Source organism: Chiloscyllium plagiosum, chromosome 29, assembly GCF_004010195.1.
Source record: "Chiloscyllium plagiosum isolate BGI_BamShark_2017 chromosome 29, ASM401019v2, whole genome shotgun sequence".
In the NCBI taxonomy this organism is placed as follows: domain Eukaryota; kingdom Metazoa; phylum Chordata; class Chondrichthyes; order Orectolobiformes; family Hemiscylliidae; genus Chiloscyllium; species Chiloscyllium plagiosum.
Window position 1 is genome coordinate 23,746,004 of NC_057738.1, and position 24,580 is coordinate 23,770,583.

At 39.5% G+C, this 24,580-nt stretch overlaps 1 protein-coding gene across 9 annotated transcripts in view; it reads left to right on the forward strand.

Annotated features, from left to right (window-relative positions):
* LOC122564441 (aryl hydrocarbon receptor repressor-like) overlaps positions 1-24,580 on the forward strand; it is a 188,875-nt gene that overhangs the window by 100,675 nt on the left and 63,620 nt on the right. Inside the window, exon 1 of one of the 9 annotated variants that reach the window (XM_043719301.1) lies at positions 13,330-14,151. The exons of 6 other annotated variants lie outside the window; for them this stretch is intronic. In XM_043719301.1, the coding sequence (XP_043575236.1) occupies positions 13,989-14,151 (163 nt within the window). In that variant the 5' untranslated portion in view covers positions 13,330-13,988. Of the gene's footprint in view, positions 1-13,329; positions 14,152-24,580 lie in introns of those variants that run through there. 2 more of the 9 variants (XM_043719305.1, XM_043719304.1) reach the window with 2 other exon arrangements.

A 24,580-nucleotide genomic window follows, 5' to 3' on the forward strand; every position in this document is an offset into this window, starting at 1 on the left:
TCCACATGGCAGATCATTCCACATTCTAATCGTGCTCTGGGTGAAGAAGTTTCTCTTGACTTTCTTCTATTTTGATCAACTGGATTCAATCCCAAAGGGCGGGTAGTAATTCTGTTCTTGGGTGGTCACAGTGATCAGGTAATTTCAAATAGAAATGCACAGTTCCCCTGAATCCTGTGTTTTACCAGCTGGTGTGTTCTGTGAAAAACACCCAGCAAAAATATAGGGGTGAAGTAAAGAAGTAACTCCTGTAGACACCGAATGTTTAAAAGGTAAAGCATTTTTGAAGTGTAACCCATTGTTGTAACGCAAGATCATCCAGCAGCCAATTTACACACAATAATGTGGAACGGGCCAGATTATATCTTGACAGTGCTGTTGAGAGATAAATTTGATCCAGATACAGCAGAGAACTCCCCTACTCGTCTTCAAGTAATGCCAAAGGGATCTTCTCCAGAATGTAGCATAAGAAGCTGCTCTTTGGTAATCAGGAGCTGCAAAAGTATTGTAGTGATGGGGGTCGGTTGGGATGCTGCCTTTGAAGCTAGCAACATTTGATCTAAGAAACCACAGAGGATCAGCAGATTAATAGACTCTCAAGTATGTAAAGATAAAAGAGTAAAAACTAATGTGAACATCAGGAAACTATATTGTATTTTTTTTTAAATTAAGATATAAACAGCCAGGATTCTGTTTCATTTTCATTTGTCACTAAAAATGTTTTAATTTTCTAGTTTCTTTTCTGAACAGAAATGCCCTCATAAGCATGTCTCTGTTGTGCTACTGCCATCTCAGGCTGTTCTTTGTAGAACTTAAAAGAGCAGTATTTATATATAATTTATTGTCCTCCTTCATCATTTGTAGCAAGCAATTATTGTAGTTTATCTTTCCCCACAAGCTGGATAGGATTAATATCTTAAAGTATCCTTGACAAGAATAAATACAAATAGGAAGTGACAGGAGTCACCAAATGTTTTCTCTTTTATTGTTACAATCATCTGAAAAGAATTAAGAAAATCTCCACCCCAAGCATTTCCACTCAATAGCAGCAACAATATATGTATAAAACCTTTTACAAATTTAACATGGAAATTCCAACAATTATTGTATGATTCTGTTTGGGTATTTGTTGAAGAATAGCTATTTTCTTATGTCTCAAGAATAAACTGTACACCAGTGACCCTTTGAGTCAAGTATCAACCCAATTTGGGCCTGCTTTCATTGTTTCTAAGACAAAATCCTGGAAAGCTCCATCTCCTTCCCAGTCGAACTTGTTTGGTATAAGACAAACAGACTGGTTTGGTTCAAGAACAAAGTAAACTACCATTTTTAAAGAATCATTAAAAATAGGCAGAAAATGCTAGCCTTGCCAGCAGTCCTCAAAATGAACGTTTGGAAAAAGGTCTTTGCAAGAGTCTAGTCCTGGAATCAGACAAAATTGCCTCTTCTATGAGCCTTCTCGGTCAACGTGCTAAACTGGAAATTGGAAGTTTGGGAACCATGAACATTACTGTTTTGCCAGCCATGGCCATATCTAAATCTGAAGGTCTCAGATTTAGGATCCACTTCAAGAGTCCTGACAATGAAGTCAGTGAGTAACTCAAATGTGTTGTGGTTCTCCAAAAGTTTAAAATAATCATACTTTTAGAAGTAAACTGCTGGAGCTTTCTTCAATTGCATTTCACAGAGCGTGTGATGTGTTGCAGACTGAGAGATTGTTAGCTCAATACACAGACTGTATTGAGGTAATGAATGAAGTGGCAGGCACATACATAAATATAAAGCTCTCAAATAAAACCGGTATGCTATAAGAATGTAAAAGTAACAATGCTGTCAAATACTGTTCAGGCTGATTTCTCCTAAGTCTTCATCTTTGCTGCATGTTAAAATTTGTTCACTACTTTTATAATACTTTGGAAATTACAGTTTAAATGGAGTAATCCAAATTTTATCTAAGTGTTTTTGACAACTTAATTTGGATAAGATTTGAAGCTTTAGCTTTACTGTCTATATTTGTGCATTATAGGATCTGTAAAAGCTTTTCTTCACTGAAAACCTTTGTGTACATTTTTTCACTGAATTGGGAGGAAATCTGTTCCTGTAGCATCACTTCTAGTGACACTTCTGAAGCCTTAATTCACTTGATACAGTGAAGAAAACTATGTGGGCCATGCAGGTGGTGGTGTCTGGTTCAGCTTGCTAACGTCCCTCAAACTTCTGTTAGCTTTGTGTAAATGGCTTGTTGCTCTGCCTGGTCCCTCTGACATTACCACAAAATCATGGGTGTCTAAATGGGAATGTTCCTTATATACTGCTTGCCTATTTCTAGCATGGCACACTCCTTATTGCTCATGCAATGTAGAATAAATATTGTTGCTTAATTTTGAAAAATTAACATTGTGTTGTACAGTTGACAGGATCCCAGCTGATGGTAAGATTCAACATTCAGATTTCAGGGCAAAACCTGGCTTGATAGATGAATTATTTTTGCAGTTTGGTTACTGTGGTGGTCAGTCACAGAAGAAATTCACACAAGTCTGCCAATGTTTCATAGAATCCCTTCAGTGTGGAATCAGGTCACCCTCTAAAGAACAATCCACCCAGACCCATTCCCTTGCCGCTCTACATTTACCCCTAACTAAAGCACCCAATCCACATCCCTGAACACTACGAGCAATTTAGCATGGGCAATTCACCTAACCTGCACATCTTTGGATTGTGGGAGGAAATCAGAGCACCTGGAGGAAATCCACGCAGACACGGGGAGAACATGCAAACCCCACACAGACAGTCACCCGAGGCTGGAATCGAACCCGGCCCTGGAGCTGTGAGGCAACAGTGCTAACCACTGAGCCACTGTGCTGCTCTAACAAAATGCCCTAGAAAAAGACTACAAGTTTATTACAAAAGACCACATGCCAATATGTTTATTTTAGAAAGGCTTTAACATAAACAGCAAAAAGTAAAGTTCAACCCTTTTCCCAATGTGAGAAACGAAGTTCACTGTTCAATAATTTCAGTCTGAGTCAAATTCCGAAGCAGGTATTTATTGAAACATTCTTGCAAGAAGGGGTGTCAAATGAGTAGGTGCCCCGATCAGAAGGTTACATTACAATTTATACAGTTCAGTTGAGTCTCTCAGTACTCCCGCTTACTCCGTTGATTGCTTTTGCTGTTGCGCATAGTCTATCACAAGCTCTAGCTTCACACCGCCTCTGTTTACATCTCCCACTACTCTAAGCCTGTCGACCCCCCCACTCATATTTATCTTATGCCCTAATTGGTTATCTTGTTCATACTAATTCCCTATGTGAGTGACAATTGCAACCGTCATGTCAATACATCTGTTTCTACCAGTCGACCACCTCCCTTTTCGGTTAGTTATTTCTTGGTATACACCCTCATGATTCCGCCTGGCGATTTCTGCAGAAGCAAGATACAGCTACTTGTATCTGTTTGTGCAAGTATATCTGGCTTAACATACACCCCCTCATGATTCAGCCTTGTGATTTTTGCAGAAACAACAACATTTGCAAGCACCTCTCATACCAGCAATATCTTTTAACAGTCACTCTACTACTTTGACTTAACGTTTTAATTTCTAATTTTTTAAATTTCTTCCTGAAATGACTGCTTCCTACCTTTTGCCTTGAACTGCTGAAGCAGCTTAAGACTTCTTTTCAGCTATTATGGCCTGGTTCTTCTCTCCAATTCTGACTGCCCTGAGATTTCCACCTGCCCTCATAACCTGGGGACTTCTGCCAAACTGATAGAACTCACACGGTCTGGAAACATTTCCAAATTAAAGTCCTGCCCTTCTGCTGGGATGCCTTCTCTTCTTCTGACCCTCATTTCCTAAGAGCCCTTAAAAATCTGCATCATAAAAACACAACTTTGTGAACATTAAGCAAGTAACTCCCCAGGTAGCAGATTGAGCCATATAAGTCACATGTTTTCTTGGGAAATTTGTCTGCTCAAAATGAATTTCTTGTTCAAACAAGACAAGTCCCCTTCACATACCTAAAAACTAATATCCATTTTTCCTCCACTTTCAAATCCAAATTTCCAAATAATAACAGTACACTGCAAACCCACATCACTGATGCTAAAAGTGTTCCCAGTTAAGCAGACTTCTCTCCAAACTTGTTAGAACTATTTTCAACCAAATTATTTACTTCGATTTGAGTTGGTTCTGAATTACTTGCCATTTGCCTTTCTGTAGCATCTTCTTGTAATAGCTAAATGTCTCTAGACTCTTCTTAAAGTGCATTGAGGCAAATTACAGAAATCCAAAGCAGGAAATACAAGGTGAGGTGACTAAAGTTTTGGTCAGAGAGGGAAGCATTAAGGAGGGGTTTGGGGTGTTGTCAGGTGGGGGAGACGAAGGCGGGAGGGATGCAAGTATATTTTATGGGAACCTTCCAAAAGTTAGGCTCCAGACAGCTGAAGTCATGGATGCAATGTTTTAATGAAAAGTGCAAAAATCCACTAACAGTCTAACTCTAATGGAAAGTCTGAATTCTGCTCACTCAGGTTCTGCCAGTCTATGCAGAGTCAGGGAAACGGCATCTAATGTAAATAATTCAGGTGGACAAGCATTGGAACGATGCATCTTGGATAACAGCTAGCAGGGGAAGGCAACAAAATGTAAAGGAATGCTCGGTGTGATGGAGCTGATGCTAACATTCCCATTTGGAGGGCTCAAATTTTGCCGATTAGCATATTTTCTTAGCAGAGTAAAAATATTTTTCAAAATTCACAGCATTTCCACATCATGACCAATGCCTGGACCTCCAGGCATTGTGGAATGTGGAAACTCCTGACGGCTCCTCTTTTCCCACACCTTACACACTCCAGTCACTCTTGCTCTTGTGAAACATGTTCTAAGTTGGAATAAACATTGCACTATGCACATTAGCAATAGACAATTGCCAAACAAGCCACAGAGTTTCAACCTCCTGAAATCTAGAGCTTACTTTATCACAGTGAATAATTAACTTGTCTACAGTAGTAGGATTGAACAAATGGCTACTTATTGTCTGCAGTTTATAGAAAACCTGATCCAAACCAGAATCCTTCTTGACAAGCTAATCACATGTTTATCTGGATTTAATCACACTGGCAAAGTCTTTCTTTTTGCAAGAATGAATCTTGAATGCACACTTTCCCGGCCCAAAAATGATGTCTAACAATGTAAAATATAGTTGTGAGGTGGTGCACACATGTTCTTATTAAATATGATGCGATTATTTCTATTAAAGTTTAATATTTATAGTATTTAATACCAGTTTTACTTGTCGCACATCTTTCTTGAAAGATGGAGTACTGCACTGTCAGAGGTAGCATCCTTTTGAGAAAGGACACTCTGCACTTTCAGCTGGATTTGGTTGATCCTGTATTGAAGATCCCCAAGGACATTTGCTCAGTGTTGTGGCCAATATTTATCCTTCAACCAGAATCACTCTAACAGATTGCCTGCTCATTATTTCATTGTTGTTTCTGAGTGCTAATTGGCTGCCACATTTTCTGCATTGCTACAGTCATAAAAATGCAGAAGTACTGGAGTATTTTGCAGCTAATTGTCACGGTGGCTCAGTGGTCTCACAGCACCAGGATCCCAGGTTCAATTCCAGCCTCACGCGACTGTCTGTGTGGAGTTTGCACATTCTCCCCTTGTCTGTGTGGGTTTCCTCCAGGTGCTCCGGTTTCCTCCCACAGTTCAAAGATGTGCAGGTCAGGTGGATTGGCTATGCTAAATTGTCCATAGTGTTAGGCACATTAGTCAGAGAGAAATGGGTCTGGGTGGGTTACTCTTCGGAGGGTCGGTGTGGACTTGTTAGGCCAAAGGGCCTGTTTCCACACTGTAGGGAATCTTCATGGGCGGCATGGTGGTACAGTGGTTAGCACTGCTGCCTCACCGCTCCAAAGACCCTGGTTCAATACCCGCTTCAGGCAGCTGTCTGTGTGGAGTTTGCACGTTCTCCCTGTGTCTGCGTGGGTTTCTTCCAGGTGCTCCGGTTTCCTCCCACAGTCCAAAAATGTGCAGGTTAGGTGAATTGGCCATGCTAAATTGCCCGTAGTGTTAGTTGAGGGGGTAAATGTTGGAGAATGGGTCCGGCTGGGTTGCTCTTCGGAGGGTCGATGTGGACTTGTTGGGCCGAAGAGTCTGTTTCCTCACTGTAAGTAATCTAAAATCTAGCAACTCAAAACTGGGTGTCTATGAGGCAGCAGAATTGTACTCCAACACAATCTGAAACCTCATTGCCTGACATTACCCCTCCCCACCCCCTTCAACCATTATCATGAAGTTAGGGAATCATGCCTGGTTAATGAAGAGTGCAGGGTGTTGTACAGAAGCAGAACCAGACATACCTACAGTTGAGGTGTCAACCTGGTGAAGCTACGAAATTGAATCATTTGAATGCCAAACAGCAGAAGCAGCAAGCAAAAGACAGAGCAAAGCAATCCCACAACCATTGGATCAGATCTAAGTTCTACAGTCCCCCCTACATTGATGCAGTGCCCAAGTCGCTGAAAGTTATTTCTAATTCTTTGTACATTGAACACTGAAATGCTCTTTTTTTTTAAAATCACCCATCCATTTCTTACAGTTTTGTTCTTATTCAACCCTATGTTTAGGGATTTGAGGGCCTCGGTGGTGCTACTTTCACTTTTGAGTCAGAAAGTTGTGGAGTTATGCCCCAATCCTGAGACTTATAGAATCATGGAATAGTTACAGTAGAGGTGGAGGCCATTTAGCCCATCAGGTCTGGCTCAGCTCACTGCAAGATCACCAGCTAGTCTTACTCCAGCTTCTCCAATTTCTTTTTGAGAGCCATGATTGTGTGCTGGCAGTTACTCACTCAGTGTGCATTCCAGATCCTAGCCACTCTGTGTAAAAAAGCTTTTCAGAGAGTCAACATTTAATTTATATTAGTGCCCTCTGGTTCTCGGGTCTTCTGTCAATGGAGATAGCTTTTCTTTATCTATTCTAATCAGACCCCTCATGATGTTGAATACCTCAAATCTTAAGCATGTAATAACCAATGGTGACTCTCCCTAAGCAATACTAGGAAATACTACATTGTCACATGTTTTCTGCCTTCTCAGGAGTTGCAAAAGATCTCCCATCACACTGTTATGAAATGTAGGAGAGTTTTTTTCAGAGTTGTTATAATCCCAGTTGATGCTATTACAAGACAAGACAGTTCCCAGATTGAAATTTCATAGAGATCAACAGCGCTAGAAAGGCTCTTTGGCACATTGTTTTTGACTAGCATAAACTCAATCACCTAACTATTCTAATCTTATTTTTCAGCACTTGGTCCATAGCCTAGCAGAGAAGGCATTACAAAAATGTACGTCTCAATCCTTCTTGATTGTTATGAGAGCTTTTGTCTCTACCCAGTGAGTTCCAAATTCCCACCAGCCACTGGGTAGAAAACATTTTTCTCATAATCCCTCGAATCCTCCTGTCCCTTTCCTCAACTCTACACTTCCTGGTCACTTATGCTTCCACCAAGGGGAAAGGTTCCTTTCTGTCTACCCTGTCTTACAATTTTACACATTCCAAACCTGTCCCCCTCAGTCTCCTCTGCTCCAATGAAAACAACCCCAGTGTATCCAATCTGTCTTCATAACTAAAACTGTTTAACACAGGCAACATCATGGTAAATCTCCTTTGCACCCTCTCCAGCCCAAACACATCCCTCCTACAATATTTATCCCAGAATGCATACAGTACTCTAGCTTTGGCCTAGTTTCTTTTTTTTTTAGATTAGATTAGATTCCCTACAGTGTGGAAACAGGCCCTTCAGCCCAACCAGTCCACATCGACCCTCCGAAGAGTAACCCACCCAGACGCGTTTCCCTCTGACTAATGCACCCAACACTATGGGCAATTTACCATGGCCAATTCACCTGACCTGCATATCTTTGGACTGTGGGAGGAAACCGGAGCACCCAGAGGAAACCTACGCAGACAAGGGGAAAATGTGCAAATTCCACAAAGACAGTCGCCCAAGGCTGGAATCGAACCTGGGACCCTGGTGCTGTGAGGCAGTAGTGCTAACCACTGAGCCACCCGAACTTGTATGTAATTCCAGCATAACTTCTTTGATCTTAAATTCTCACTGTAATCAATAAAAGCAGACATACTATCTGCCTCCTTAACCACCTATCTACTTGTATTCCTACTTTAAGGCACTGATGGACATGCATGTCAAGGTGTCTCTGATCATTGGTGCTTCCCTGGTTTCTGCCATTCAATCTGACTTGAGAACTTATATTTTGTTTTTCGTTTTAATAAGATGGCCTTTCACTGAAACATATGCATGCACTGCTGCAGCTTAATAACATAGCAGAAGTTTATTATGCAAAAGAAATGAAGAAAAAAATAGAATAAACCAAAATATTTACATTTAACACAAAACAGTACTCCAGGATTGCCGAGAGCATCTGCTCCTGGAGATTGTGGTGTTTAGGGCATAGGAGTAACAGGTGCAGCTTTTGTTCCACGTCAGCCAGTTCAAACTGAGAACAACTTCTCATCTCTGCTGGGTTGCTATGATACTTGCCTATGTCTACATTTAAATGTTCTATATGGAACAAGCTGCCAGACGAAGTGGTAGAGGCAGGTACAATTACAAGATTTAAAAGACATTTGGACAGGTACATGCTTAGGAAAGGTTTAGAGAGATATAGGCCAAACACAGGCAAATGGAACTAGTTCAGTTTAGGAAACCTGGTTGGCATGGACAAGTTGGACTGAAGGGCCTGTTTCCATGCTGTATACTTCTAAGACTCTATGACTCTATGTGTTAAAATATAATCCAATTAATCCCAAAAGTTTCCCTCTACAGCATTCAAACTAGAGAAAATTCCTATTCTCTCCCATTCTTTATTACCTCCATAGAACTTAATTTAACTTCCATTCTTAAGAATCTAAGAGTTTCACCTGGAGCACTCATACAATTGAGCTTAAACTTTCTCAGCTTCAAATATCCTCTTCAGGATTTTAACTAAGAACTTCTGGATTGGAATCTTTACAAAACTTCTTGCACTGAAGTGACCATAATTAACAATTCCAAACTATCATCTCCCTTTCTCAGAAACAAATGTAGCGCACAACCAGCCTCAGCGATGACTCTTGCAGAGTTGCTCAAACAGAAGCAAAAAAAAAGCTTTTGTTTTCCAACCTTTTGGTGTTTCCCCTCATCAAAAAAAGAGAGAAAAAAAAACAAATTGTTGACATTCTAAATTGGAGCCTAATGCACAACTATTTACTTTGTTTGCTGGTAAAATTCTTCCAATGTAAACAAAAATCCCCACTTCTTTCACTGTGTATTTTAAAATAAATCTTCATGGCTACAGAAATACAAGTTAATCCTTTAACCCTTCAGCCATACAGAACACCTATATGCCATTAGTTCAAGTTCAAAAACCTTAACTCAAAAATAAATTATACTAAAATACACATAAACCACACAGCTTACATCACAGTATGCTGGCCAGATGAGGATGGCAGATTTCCTTCTCTGAGAAACATTAGTGAGCCAGATGGCTTTTTTCTGACAATTGACGACGGTTTCATGGTCATCAGCAGATTCTTTAGTTCTGATTTTTTTAAAAATTGAATTCAATTTCCATCATCCACTGCGGTGGGAATCAAACCCCAGAACATTAGCTGAGTTTCTGAATCAACAGTCTAGTGACAATATAACTAGGTAATTGCATCCCCCTTAATAAAAAAAACTTATTTGAAAATAATAATCTTAAAGTTCACACAAATTCAACTGTTTCTCTCATATTTTATAGAAATGTATTTTCAAACCTCAGAATTTAACTCCCAAGTATGTTAGTAAGCAGTTTTTCAATGTCCTGCTACTTCAATTAAGCAGCAATCTTTCAAACTTATTGAATCACTCTGCTCGATTATTATAACAATAACACTGTGGAGCTCATCCAATTTCCTGACTTACTTCTGACCACCAAGCTGTCTTTGTTTCAGCCTCATTTTTCTATTCAACTAAATTCAAAAAATAAGACTGGGCTCTATATCACATAAGTGATTCCTGATGAAGGGCTTTTGCCTGAAACGTCAACTCTCCTGCTCCTCGGATGCTGCCTGACCTGTTGTGCTTTTCCAGCACCACACTCTTGACTCTGATCTCCAGCATCTGCAGTCCTCACTTTCATCCATATCACTTAAGCTTGATGTAGAGAACTAAAATCACAGACTAATTAACAAACCGACTCTGAGATGCTATTAATTACTGAGAGAATTGCGAGCACATTGTTTACCATTTAGTCTTGATGAAAATACTCTCTCAAACTTAACTCATTAGTATATTAACCTCATTTTATTGTGTGATTGTGTATTTATGAGTTGGGTGAATAAACTTAGGATAGGTATAAAGATATCTCCTAATTCTTAACCGTGATAAACTGATGAAAAGAACAATGAATGACAATGTTGTTTGAAAGTGAATATACGTTGGCAGCATGACCATCAGTGATGGTGTGAGTTTTGTACCCATTTTTAATTGACCATTCACATTCCATTCCTGTACTTGACTGATTCAATATTTGAACTGCGTAGGGCTTGAATATAGAGCCTGTACATTTATGGGAGTCTACTGGGAGATACAGTTTGTGAAAAGGCATGTGGTGTTGGTAGAACCTCTTGGGAATAAAATATTGCAATCTCTGTGTTAGTGACAATGTGATGTTAAACTCTTGCTCCCATGGCTTGCTGAAACTGAAGCTTGATGCATGCTTGAGGAACAATACCTTATCCTTCCTTCCACTCGGCAGTCCCCAAGCTTCTGAACTCAACATTGAATTCAGAACTTGATAACATAACCTCATCCTTGACCTTGTTCTGTGTTTCTTTTTCCCTTTGCTCCATTATTTGTCAATTTGTTTGGTCAGCTTTGTCTGCTTTCAGATATTTTTGAAGTAAAATTCATCTCTTGTTTGGACAGAACCTTTGTTTATTTACAATATTCATTGCCACTCTTTTTGGCTGTTTCATCTTTAATCTTTTATTATTTAATCTACCCTATCAGAGGTCTTCATATTTATTCTTCCTGGCACCCTTCCCTCCCTTCTACTAAGAACTTGGCAATGTTTTTACCCTTTTTCAGTTCTAATTAATGTATGGTAGTATAGAACTCAAATGTTATTAAAAGGCGATACAAAGTTAAACTTTTTTCTTGCTTTGCACTCACTGGGACTAGGACACAAGAAAACACACTTGGGAAAATGTTAACCAATTTAAACAGCATGAAAGGAGGTCCAAAATTATCTTTGGCATGGACATGTAGAAGGAACAGTTAACTATCAGTTTTAGTTCTTAATCCAAGTAGGTAGATTCTCATTGTCGAGAGTGTGGTGCTGGAAAAGCACAGCAAGTCAGGCAACATCCGAAGAGCAGGATTCTCCTGCTCCTCAGATGCTGCCTGACCTGCTGTGCTTTTCCAGCACCACGCTCTCGACTCTGATCTGCATCTGCCATCCTCACTCTCTCCTGGTAGATTCTCATTTGTCATAGGAACACAGCAGTAATGGTGACCCTTCTATTTTCAAGGAAAATGGTACAATGTATGTATAAATTCCATTTGCTCACATAAAACAAGGTCCTCTGTGTTAATACATGTAGCACATAAATGCATGTTGAAAAATAATTTATTTATGCTCAAATTTCACACACACAAATGTACCAATGAAATGTGACAATCAAACAAGCTCCCTCTCCTTGATGTATTAATTGAAAAATCTGCCAGTTGGTTTCTTACTCCTTTCTACAGAAAGCCTGCATCCACTGGATGATATTTTGTTCGGGTTTTTACTGTTCCATAATATAATCATAGCTCTGACCAGGTTGTTTAGAAAATATCTGTATCCAGAGTTGGAAAACAGGAATTTATTTTAAACTGTGCAGAAAGATTTCTAATGTGACTGCATTTTCCTCTTTCCTGTGGCAATGACTACTCCAAAAATACTAACTATTGAGTTTAAAAATTGCATCTTAAGAGTTGGAAACAGCAATAAAACTGACCAATAACAGTCACTACAATTGAACTTCAAAATAAAACATTGTATTTGTTAAAAATAGACATCAGACACAATGAATTGTACTTTTCTGGGTCACTTCTGCTAGCTTTCCTAAAAACAGGATTAGCATTTGCCGTCACCACCTACAGATGACTGTCTCTCAAACATATTTGCATTTACTGGTATGATTTTGGATAGAATTGAGTTGAAGCTCTTGATTAATAGGGAAGTGAGATAATAATTGCAGCACTTACAACTGCAATGCATTTCAAGAAATTCCAGTCACTACAATTTAACTTCAAAATAAAATGTTGCATTTGTCCAACATCCCTTTTCCTGTACATCAAAATATTACAGACATTTGTTTGTGGAATTTCTTGAAATACATTAAAGTTGTGAGTGCTGCAATTATTAGCTCACTTCCCTGTTAAATAGGAATTTCAACTTAATTCTATCTAAAATCATACCACTGCGTGGGTTTCCTCCAGGTGCTCCGGTTTCCTCCCACAGTCCAAAGATGTGCAGGTCAGGTAAATTGGCCATGCAAAATTACCCGTACATGTAGGGGTATGGGTGGTTTGCGCTTCGACGGGGCGGTGTGGACTTGTTGGGCCGAAGGGCCTGTTTCCACACTGTAAATTATCTAAGTAATCTAATCTAATCTAAATGCAAATATGTTTAAAAGACAGTGGTCTGAGGTGGTGAAGGCAAATGTTAATCCTGTTTTTAGAAAAGGTAGCAGAAATGATCCAGAAAACTACAATTCATCGAGTCTGATCTCTATTATGAATACATTCATGAAAACCTTAATTAAAGAGAAGACCAAGGAAAAGCATGAAAGATTGTTAACATGGGTCCGTGAAGGGAAGGTCTTGACAATCTAAGTGACTGGCTTTCTTTGAGATGTAATGAAGGAGCTCAATGAGGTAAATTGTGGTATACTTCAATTTCAGGGGGATCATTGATAAAATGTCTTTGCAAATGCTGGTACTGAAAATAAAGTTAAATTTCAGTAGAAATCTTTTTAAAAATGATGGATATATAATTGGCAGACTATGCAGGTAGTGGTATATAGATTGTTACCAGCCTGCTCTGAGAGGGGCTTCATTGAGATTGGACTTTGGAGCTCTTTCATTTTTTTATTTTTTATTTTTTTAAATTAACCCCCACACTACCACCTAAGCGCGGTAGTGCTTATTTTTTCCCCAGCACCCATGGTGTGTGTGTGTGCAGGTGTGAGACACAGTGAAAGAGACACAAAGTGCACGAATCTTTATTCAATTTCCACCACCAGGAAGATAGGAAAACACCCGGGTGGCCAGTGACAAACACTGCCCTTATGTCCTTTATATCTTTTTTCCTTTCTTACGGTGAAAGACACAAAGTGGAGCTCTTTCATTAATGCTTTCATGAATGATCCCAAGACATGAATTACATGCTCAATGGTTACTTCTGATGATGTTGTAAAGCTAATGAAAGTGACAGACTACACAGCTGAACAATATTAGCTATGGAGATACTTGGGACTTGGACAGATAAGAGGCAGATGAAATTCAATGTTGAGAAATGCAAAGTTCTTCATTCAATCAGGCAGAAGCAGTTACAGAAGGGGAAGGAAAATAATGCACATTGAAAATGAAAGAAATGTGGTGGTCCTGATTGACAATAAATTAAAACTATTGCAGCAATGCTAATTGGCAGTTAGTTAAACAAATTAGATGCTAAGATGTATTAAATAGTCAAGTAGGAGCCAATCAGTGAAGTAATCCTGCCATTTTAAAAATCATTATAAATTCTGACCACTGAAATACAAATTGGATTTTGCAACATTTAAAAATACCAGAATGAGCTGGTCAGACTGGGTTATGCTGAGAAATTTTGAGAATTTAGCATGTTCTCTCAAGAAAAGAAAAAATTGAGAAATTATTTGAATGACTAATTTTGTGAGTATAAAAAGACAAGGTAGACTGCAATCATTTCACCTCCAGAATAGTGAGGTTACAAGACATAACCTGCTCTTGAATGGGGGCGATGAACACGGTGGGGGTGGGGGAGAGAATTCAACATTATTCTGCAGAAACAGTACTTCAGTGAGTGAGTAGTAAATCTATGGAAAAGGCTTCTTTAAAATGTTGGTGGAAGCAAATTGCTTTGATTAACTTAAATACAATTTAGGTAGATTTTCTTAGGGAAAATAATATCTTTGAAATACAGTGTATGATAATGTGAATATGTGAACTGTTACATTTTGTAAGCATGGAAGGAACATGTTCTTCAGACTGAATCTCCCAAAGCTCTCAATCATATGGAGTTTTCCTCACCTCGTGTTTAGATTGATAGTAGACTAATTGTTAGCATTTGTTTGCCATCATTAGTCAACAACTCCATGTTGTATTATAGGACAACACATGGTCTAGCGTTTACCACCAGCCATTTGCAAGTGACATTCCACACTTAAAGGCCTCTAGGCCTCTTTTGTTTGGGTATCTTCCTAAATGATCAGGAACAAAGAGTCACAAACATGATTGCTAAATTAGTAGGTCATGAAATGTTTAAACTAGTGGGTTCCTAATCCAAACAAAATAAACTACAGAGAACCCTGAATAAACTTGAAAATTAGGCAGACAGGTGGCAGATGAAATTCACAAATGCAATGTGCTTCACATATGGGGACAAACAATCAGGAAGGAACAATTGAGCAAAGGAAAGAAAATATGGTAATAGTAAGCAAACAAGATGGAGTTTGGTCTTTTTTTTCCTCTAGCAACATCTACGTTCGTCCGTGAAGATTCAGTCAGACTGAACCCCATGTGTAGTGTCTGACGCAATATTGAAGCACATTTTCAATTCCCCTCATTGAGTAGGTGGCTTAGTTTTCATTGTGTAAATGTTGGGCACATTCTATGTCAGGTTTCCACACAGGAAGTCAGGTTGAAGATTACTCCATTGTCTTTAATTGATCACATATTGTCCTTCCTTCCAGAGTAAGTCAGCCTCTCCGAGTTGTCTGCGGAAGACTAAATCAGAAAAATCCAATAAATACATGGAACACATGCTATTAATAACTGACAGTTTAAAGGTTCACATATAATTTTGGCAGAAGTCTACCAAAACCATTTTTATGAATATCGAGAAGCAAGTATTCCCCTTTCAATGTTCATTCCCTTTCCTTTCCTGAGCTTTCACGCTGATCAGGGTATTAATTTAACAGAACATCAGAGCCCAGAACTGTGAATCCCAAATGACTATTTCATCCAAAGCCAATTGGATCAGTGCCAAACACAGGCCCATTAAAAGACTCAAGCATACTGTTGGGCAGTACACTTTGGACAATTACCAATAGTGAGAACTGTAGCTGGCTTTCCTCCTCTGTAGTCTATTCAATTGAGTGTCTGCCACAGTTCAGTCGATATAGCTTTCATATCTGAGTTAGCAGTTGTGGGTACAAATCTCACTCCAGGACTGGGTGGCTGCAATCTTGGAGGTGGTGTCTTGTGAATGAGACATTCAGTTGAGGCTTCACTTGGTGGACATAAAAGATCCAAAGGCCGTATTTTGAAGAAGAGTAAGGAAATAGCCACAGATATCTTGAGTGATATTTGTTCATCATCAGCTTCACAAATACCAACTATTTGGTCATTACTACACTGCTGTTTGTGGGGGTTTACTGTATGTAAATTGGCTGCTGTGGCTCCTGCTCTACAACTATGGCATCACTTCAAAAGTATTAATTGGCTGTAAAGTGCTTTGTGATCTCCTGTGGTTGTGAAAGATGAGATATAAATGCCAGTCTCCTTTTTCTTGAATGATTCAGTTAAAAGGATTATTGTTCTACACACACATTTGGAGCAATAGTAGGAGATTTGGCTCTTCACTATTCAATAAGATTATGGCCGACATGTTTGTGTTTCAAATTTCACATTCTCATCTATCTCCTGACAATGTTTGATTCCCTTGTTCAACAAGAATCTATCACCTCCACCTCAAAAATATTCAATAATTCAGCCTTAACTACCTTCTGAGACAGCGTTTCAATGTTGTTTATTTCTCTGAGAGACAAAATTTCCTCTCACCTCTACCCTGAAAGGGGAAGGTCTCAAGTTAAAAAAAAGTGTCCTCTAGTTCTGGACATACCCCCAAGAGTAATCATCTTTTCCACATGCACCTTGTCAGGACCATCCAGGATTTAATACACTTCAATGTATGAGACCACACCTGGAGTACTGTGAGCAGTTTTGGTCCCCTTATTTAAGAAAAGTTACTATTTATTTGGAATAGTTTAGAGAAGGTTCATTAGGTTGATCCCCAACATGGACAGATTGTCTTATGAGCAACATTTAAGTTGGTTGGAACTCTACTCATTGAAATGTAGAAGAATGTGAAGTGATCTCATTGAAACATATAGGATTCTTAAGGGGCTTGACAGGATAAATGTTGAAAGGATGTTTCCTCTCAGAGCAGAATCTAGGACTAGAGAGCATAGCTTCAAAATTAAGGGGTGCCAATTTAAACTGAGATGAGGAGGCATTTCTTCTCTCTGAGGGTTGTGAGTCTTTGGAACTCCTTGCCACAGAGAGATGTGGGGATAGTCCTTGTGTACATAAAGTTGAGATAGATTCTTGATCAGTCAGAGAATCAAGGGTGATGGGGGAAGGGCACAAAAGTGGACATGAGGAGTGTCAGATCAGCTATGATTCTTTTGAATAATGAATCGGCTTGAAGGGCCAAAACTCTGTTCCTGTTTCTTATGGTTTTGTGATTAATGAAATCGTCCCTCACTCTCCTAAACTTTAGGGAAAACAAGCACAGCCTCCAACTGTTGCTCATTAGCCAACCTGTTCATTCCACATATCAACCGAGTAAACTCCTCTGAAATTACCTCCAATGCATTTAAATTCTTCTTTATATAAGGAAACAAACTACACACAATATTTGGAGTGTGGTCTCACTAATGCTCTGTATAACTGAAGCATTATATCCTTCCTTTTATATTCAATTCCTCTCATCATGAAGGATAGCATTCCATATACATTCTGAATCTCTTGCAGTACCTGATTAATAACTTTCTGTTTTGCATGCACAAGAACACCCAGATGCCTCTACACTTCAGAATTCTGCATTATTTTTAATTTATTTTTAATTCAACGTAAGTACAAATACTTCAATTTATACCTTTTGGGTACAAATGTAATTTGCAATCATTCAGCAATCACTTATCAAAGCACATGGATGGCTTGCAGAAGATGAACTGAATGCATTTTCCTTGTATTAAAGTATTTATGCGTGTATTGCATTGCTTTTTTGAAGTGATAGGCCTACTAAAGTCCAAAATACAAGTAATCCCAGTTAACAGAACAGATAATTCTGCTACTTGGTCCTCTTAGCAATTTTGATGGGACCCTGTTACAATTCTTAATGAACCTACTGCGAACATTAAAAAAAACACCTTCTAATCTGTAGGCCTAGCTTGTTAAATTCGAAACGGATCATGGGCTGAGTTAAATGATCCACTTAACGTGCTTTTATGTGTTTTTTAATGATTCAAAGACCTGGTCTGGTTCTCCACCAGAATCATCTTTGTCTCAGTGAGAGCAGAGCTCTTTATGACTTGAATATTTGAAAAATTAGGAAATTTGGGTTTGTAAATTAGATTTGTTATCCCTCCATTATCCATGTCACTTTTAAATCTTCACTACCTTTTATTTTGATTCTTATGGAGCATGCGCCTCTTGCAATTATCGATGCAGTCTTTTGCTTTCAAATGATTTTCTGGACCACTTCAGAAGGATGTTGATTATTAAAGAAATTCTCCTGACTCAGACGTTAAGTATTAACAAACTTTATTGCATGATATCATGGGGAGCACACCGTTCCTTAGAACGGTCCGGTGATACTCCGAAGCTCTCCAGATCACCATCTGATTTTTATACTCCGAGCTGACAACTGCTCAGTCAGACACAGAACCACAAGATAGTCACTAGATGGCCAATGTGAGCATATACCAGGCAGAGGTCGGCCTTGCCAAGACTATACATAACAAACTATTATTCTCAGACCTTCAGTCAATGCACACTCCAGATACCACATTCACCCATTCATAATATTTTGCCGAGTTGCGCTTTCTACAGATAAACAGTTCATGAGTTATGTGATAAAGGCAGAAGTTACGTGGTTGCCACAGAATGTTCTAGCAAGCTAGGGTCACCCAGGGTGAAGCAAGGTGAGAGCAACACTATTACTGACTAAAATGGCTGTAAAACAGCTTCCACATTGAGTCAAATTAGTGTGGGACATTGTATCTTTTGCTGTAAAAATGCCGCCACCGCCCCACTACCCCCAACACTCAATCCAGGAAACAGATAACAGTGATTTGAGACATGTTTATGATCATACATGCGGTGAGGGTAAATTTCAGTCAATTTACAATGTTCAGCCAAATTCCTGATGTAGGAAATGTTCTTCAAATCCCTGTTCGGCCCCAAAGTGGTTCTGCCTAATTCCTTGGAGGAATAAATTCATTCTCATTCATTGTTAACCGTCAAATCAAAGAAAAGTCTTGCACTTGTGTAGTGTCTTTCAATACCTTATGGCAGTCTCAAAGCACTTCACATCTAATTTAAAGTGTGGTCTCTGTTCATGTGTAAGAAACATGACCAGCAATTTGGGCACAGTAAATTCTTACAATCATCAATGAGTTAATTGTCCAGACTATCTGTTCTGAGGTGTTAGTTGAAACTTAATGTTGGGAGAACTCTTCTGGTCTTCAAAATATTGTCATGGATCTTTTATAGCCACAAGAGATTGGCAGACAGGACTATGGTTTAACATTTCAATTGAATTATGGCACCTCTGATTAATTACATCAAAAATACTTAACTCAATTATTGGTTTACAACTCTTGGCCTGCCTTTATTATGTGCATGTTTTTTTGCAGGACTCCCTTTATATTATTCATTAAATCAAAGTCCTGGCAGTTTGAAGTCAACTGATTAACAATACACAGACAGTCAGCCGCCAGTTATTCAAGAAATTAACTTCAGATTCTTTGACTCTTCTCAGAAGACTAAGACAGTTTCCATTTTCCAGTATCTCCCTTTAGCTGAGAAGAACTTGTTCCTTCTCCTTTGTAAGAAAATACTGCATCTTTGAGAGCTTAGGGCCCACAATATGAGCTTGTATAGAAGAAGTGCAAGCATACAAAACCAAAACTTTAGAGGAAGCAAATCCTGCAGCACTTTCAAATTCCTTTGGAATGTTGAGAACTACATCCGTGATCTCATTGAATTCTGTGCAAAATCAAATACCATCGTTATCTTGGGGGTGCATATTTTCAACTCATGCCTTTGCAGTAAGTTGATTATACATTCCTGTCCTTGATGTTTATATACACCACAAGCAGTGTTAGGTAATTCAAAAGATTGTTTCCTTTGAATACCACATCAGCATCTGCATACTAGGATTGGCTACATTCAATATTATACTGATCTTCTTATTCCAAAAAAGTTTTCAACTAAAGAGTTTTCTCTGCTTCTATCTTACAATGTCATCAGAAGATGAGCCAAAGCTCTCTGGACATCAGGATGCTTACTTCAAACTTAATGAAGTCTTTTAAGATACAAATGATTTAGTTGGATTATGGTGGGGTCATTTGACCCCCTTGGTCAGATTTTCAGGGAGTAAGCTTCACTGGTCAATATTGGGAGTGCATGTGAAGTATGTGACTTAAACTGGAGGGGTTGGAGAGGTGGGTATTTGGTCCCTCAAGTTGCTCTCGAGTATGATTTTCCTTTTGACTTTGATTTTAGAGACCAGAAGCTTGTGTGCCTGAACATATGGGCTGAATTTTCCGAGAAATTGAGGTGGTAGAGGGGAGGAGCTAAGAAAGTGAGGGGGTTCTGTGTGGGATGACTGCATGGGGTTAAGCAGGCAATTTAAATACTCAACAGTTAGAAGCTATTTCGCAGCATTGTCAACATTTTACTAGTAACAGAGCATTCCCTGGATGCGTAGAGTGGCCATCAGCTCCAGAGGCCATTAGAATGGGAGTACATTAGAATGGACCCAAATAAGGGTCCATGGACAGGAACAGGATCACAATGACTCAAGCTGGAGGGGTTTCCCTTAAATCCAAGGGGTCTGCTACAGCTGTTATCAGTTAGATGATGGCTGATCTGCATCTCTGTTCTATTTAACTGTATTAGTTCCATATCTCTTGACACTCTCAGAAGAATCTATCCAAAGTCTCAAAAGATCTGAGACATTGAACCGACCTCCCAAATGTTAATGTTGATATCTCTCTATGCACCTTCTCTATGGTTGTAACACTATTTTTCAAGCTGTTCTGCTATCCTGATGCACTCTGTCTGGTATAGCACAGAAGACAACATTTTTCATTGTATCCCAGTACATGTGACAACAATAGGTCAAACTCAGAATTAACCCTTCCACACCACTCCACAATCTGGGTTCCCCCTTGATATCTTTCATACCACAGCAATACCATCTCTGCTAAGAATGCCAAAGCCGGTAGAACTGCCAGGATTCTATCTGCCAATTAGAAGACTGTGTTCAGGGAAATAACTTGACTTGTCTGGCTCCTGACAAGTGCTGGCTTAGAACCCTCAGTTAATCCCAAAGTGTGCAGAAAAATCCTGCTCTCTATAGATCCAGCCCCATTAAAAAAAAATGGAAAAGTTGATGGAGGTTAGGGGAGCTGGAATCCAAACAGAAGGAATTTGAACTTCATTCATACAAAACTATGGTTAGACCGCATCAAGAGCACTGTGTTCACTTTTGGACACTGCATCACACAAAGAATATATATGACCTTGAAAGGGCTTCAGTACATATTGACCAAAATAATACCAGCAGCTCAGAGAATTTAAACTGGGAGGCCAGTTTACATAAACTTGGCTTTATTTCTCTTGAGTATTGGAAATGGGCTTTTGCCCGAAACGTCGATTTTGCCTGTCCTCGGATGCTGCCTGAATTGCTGTGCTCTTCCAGCACCACTAATCCAGAATCTGGTTTCCAGCATCTGCAGTCATTGTTTTTACCTTATTGGAAATTGAGGCAGAGTTGTTTAAAATGTTGAAAGGATCTGTTGAAAGGATCGGATTCGCCAGAAGATATAGATAGGCTAGAAATTTGGGCAGAGAATGGCAGATGGAATTTAACCTAGACAAATGAGAGGTGATGCATTTTGGAAGGTCTAATGCTGGAGGGAGGTATATAGTAAATGGCAGAAGCCTTGGAAGCATTAACATGCAGAGGGAGCTAGGTTTACAGGTTCAAGTTCCCTGAAAGTGGCAACACAAGTGGATAAGGTGGTCAATAAGGCATATTGCATGCTTGCCTTCATTAGTTTGAGCATAAAGTTTAAAAATTGGGAGGTGAAGATGCAGCTATATAGAACTTAAGTTAGGCAAGATTTCAAATATTGTGTAGAGTTCTGGTCATCATACGATCAGAAGGATGTGGAGGCTTTGGACAAGGCACGGAAAAGGTTTACCAGGATGCTGCCTGGTTTGAAGGGAATTAGCTAGAAGGAGAAATTAGACAAACCTGGTTTGTTTTCACCTGAATGACAAAGGATAAGGGACAACCTGATGGCAATTTACAAAATTATGAGAGGTATGCATAGAATAGATATTAGGAACCTTTTTCCTCGGATGGAAATGTCAATTGCCACAAAAGGGTTAAGTTTAAAGGAGATATAAGAGGTGTGTTTTTTATACAGAAGATGGTAAATGCCTGGAATGAATTGCAAGAAAAAATGGTAGAAGCAGATCCAATAAAAACGTTTAAGAGTCAGCTTGACAGATACGTGAATAGGCAGGGAATAGATGGATACAGACCCCATAGAGGCAAAAGGCTATTAGTTTAGCAAGGCATCATGTGTCAGCTTGACCTTGGTGGGCCAAAGGCTTTGTTCCTATCCTGCACTGTTCTTTGTTCTTTGATTCAGTAAATATTGTTTCTTTTCCTCTGGTGGGGAGTCAGGAATAATGGGATATGACATTGGAGTAGTATATTTAAAAGATTTTGTTTTCAGACAAATGGTAACAGCAATATTGAATTCTCTCCCCTCAAAGGGTTCTATATTTTGGAACAATCAGAGCTTTACAGGCTTTGGATAGATTCTTCTGAGAGTGTCAAGGTTTACGGAGCAATACTGTTGAATGAAACAGAGATGCAGATCATCTAACTGAATGGAGCAAATCTGAAGGGCTGAGTGGCCTACTCCTGCTTCTATTTTCTTAATTGCTAAAAACACAATCAACCCAATCTATTGAGCATATCTCATTTTGGTGCATGAGTACTGAGGCAATTCAAAAAGGTGTAAAATGCTCCCTAACCACAAGGAAGGAAGTGGTGTCAAGGTAAAGTTTCCAGAACAAAATTGGTGAATGACACTCCATTTGAAAGACGGATGTGCTGCAGTGGGTTTTTGCCGTGCACTTTTCCAGTGGGAGGGAGCGGAAAAGGAAGCGATTCGGGAGGAAGAGAGTGGTTATTTATTTTCAAATTGAAAACATTAAACATTTATCAGGGAAATGACCTACAGGGGACCTGTATCACAGGCGCACACATCTGTTTGCAGATCTGGTGAATTGTATTGTAGTAAAGCTTCAGTGCATGACACATATTGCTTATTCTAAAAAAAAATTAGCACATGGTCAGCATCTTCCTTTCTCTCTCTGTAGTCTCTAGGGACCATTTTTCAACTGGATGCTCATGTCTCATTAAGTCTGGACAGTAGGAACTGGGCACTTTGTTGACCCCTAAGATCTGATATGTTGCAGACCAGAGCTAAATGCAAAAATTCCCCTCCCTCTCTCTTTTTGTCCCCTCTGTTTCTCTCTTAATCTTTCCTTCTCTCTACGTTTTCTTTCTGTATTTCTTTCTTTAGTCTTTCCCTTCTGTGTACATGTATAATTTGTATATTTGTTTTTTTTTTCTCTATCAGAACTGACAGTTACGACTGTCATAAATAAAGAAAAAAAAATGCTTGGATATCTGATACAACAAACAGTAATGAATTAGGTTCCATTACATTCCAGTTTAACCTTTAAGAACAGCGCCGAGTGCTTGGCAGCAGTCATCAATATTTAACAGCTGTTGTTATTATGAAATTCTTTACAGAGTTATGTGGCTTGCCCGCTTGCACGCAATGGCTTTGAACCTCAGCCAACAGCTTGTCAGACACAAGGAGAAGATTGACACACTGCTACATTGCGTGACAGTGGGGCTTTGCCGAGCTGGCAGTTTGTGTGCAGTGTTTCAGTTGGATGGAATGTTCACTTTTTTTTGGTTGGGGATGGGATTGGGGGAAGAGAGGAGTGGAGGTGGGGGTGGGGCTATACTGATGAGATGGCTCAGTGCCCACCCCCGCCCATGTGCCTCCAGTGAAGATATCTCCGCCTGTTGACTGCACGCAAAAGCTGACAGGGATGAATGTACTCAGACACGCCTGAGCGGTTATTAAACCTGAGACTTGGCATCCACGATCTGTCATGCAGCCTGAGAGGGAATAATTGCCCCTTCAGGACACAACAAAACAGATCAAAATGACAACAATTTTAAATATATATTTATTATATATATGTATAAAACGCAAATTTGGAATCTGGGAATAATGCTCCACAGAAACATGCTGTGAAAAATAAAACCTACAGATGCCACTGTACAAATTTAACAGTGAAATGGCATCAAAGGGAAATAAACATTTGAGGAAAACCACAAGCTTCAAGCTTGAAAAATTACAAGATGTTATTACCAGTTTGGTCCCCACCCCTCCTGAAAGGGGTAATTCCTTTGCTGAAGTTAGAAATCACACAACATCAGGTTATAGTCCAACAGGTTTATTTGGAAGGACAAGTTTTCAGAGTGCCATTCCTTCATCTGATGAAGGAGCAGTGCTCCAAAAGCTAGTGCTTCCAAAGACACCTGTTGGACTATAACCTGGTGTTGTGTGATTTTTTAACTTTGTACACCCCAGTCCAACACCGGCTCCTCCACATCCTTTGCTGAAGTACAATCTCATGAGCTCCGAGTCACCACGTGGAAGTGGCCAGTCATCTTGTGTGAGGCTTTGACAGCGATCTGTACCACACCCAGTGGTATCAGGTCAATGGCTGGCTTTTCTGCCCCCAACACCCAGACACACATCATGCAGCAGAGGTGCACTGTGCAACACTTGACCATTGTAGCCAACACTGAGTATTCCCCCATTCCCTCACTCTGAACCCTGCCTCTATCCCCACCTCAGCTCATTAGCTAAAGCCTCATCATGTCTCTCTTGCTTCCAGAAGTGGCTGTTCGAATTCTCTCCTGGCTCTACCCTATGTAAATATGAGCTCATCCACATCTCCATCTCTAGCCTAAATTGCGTCAAATCCTTTTTCACCCTGTGCCCCTGTTGTCTTTCACCTGTTTTGAATCGTGGTCCAGTTGTGCCTCCTTTTTAAATTTCTCATTTTTGTTTGCAAATCCGCTCCCTATCTCTGTAACCCCCTCCAGC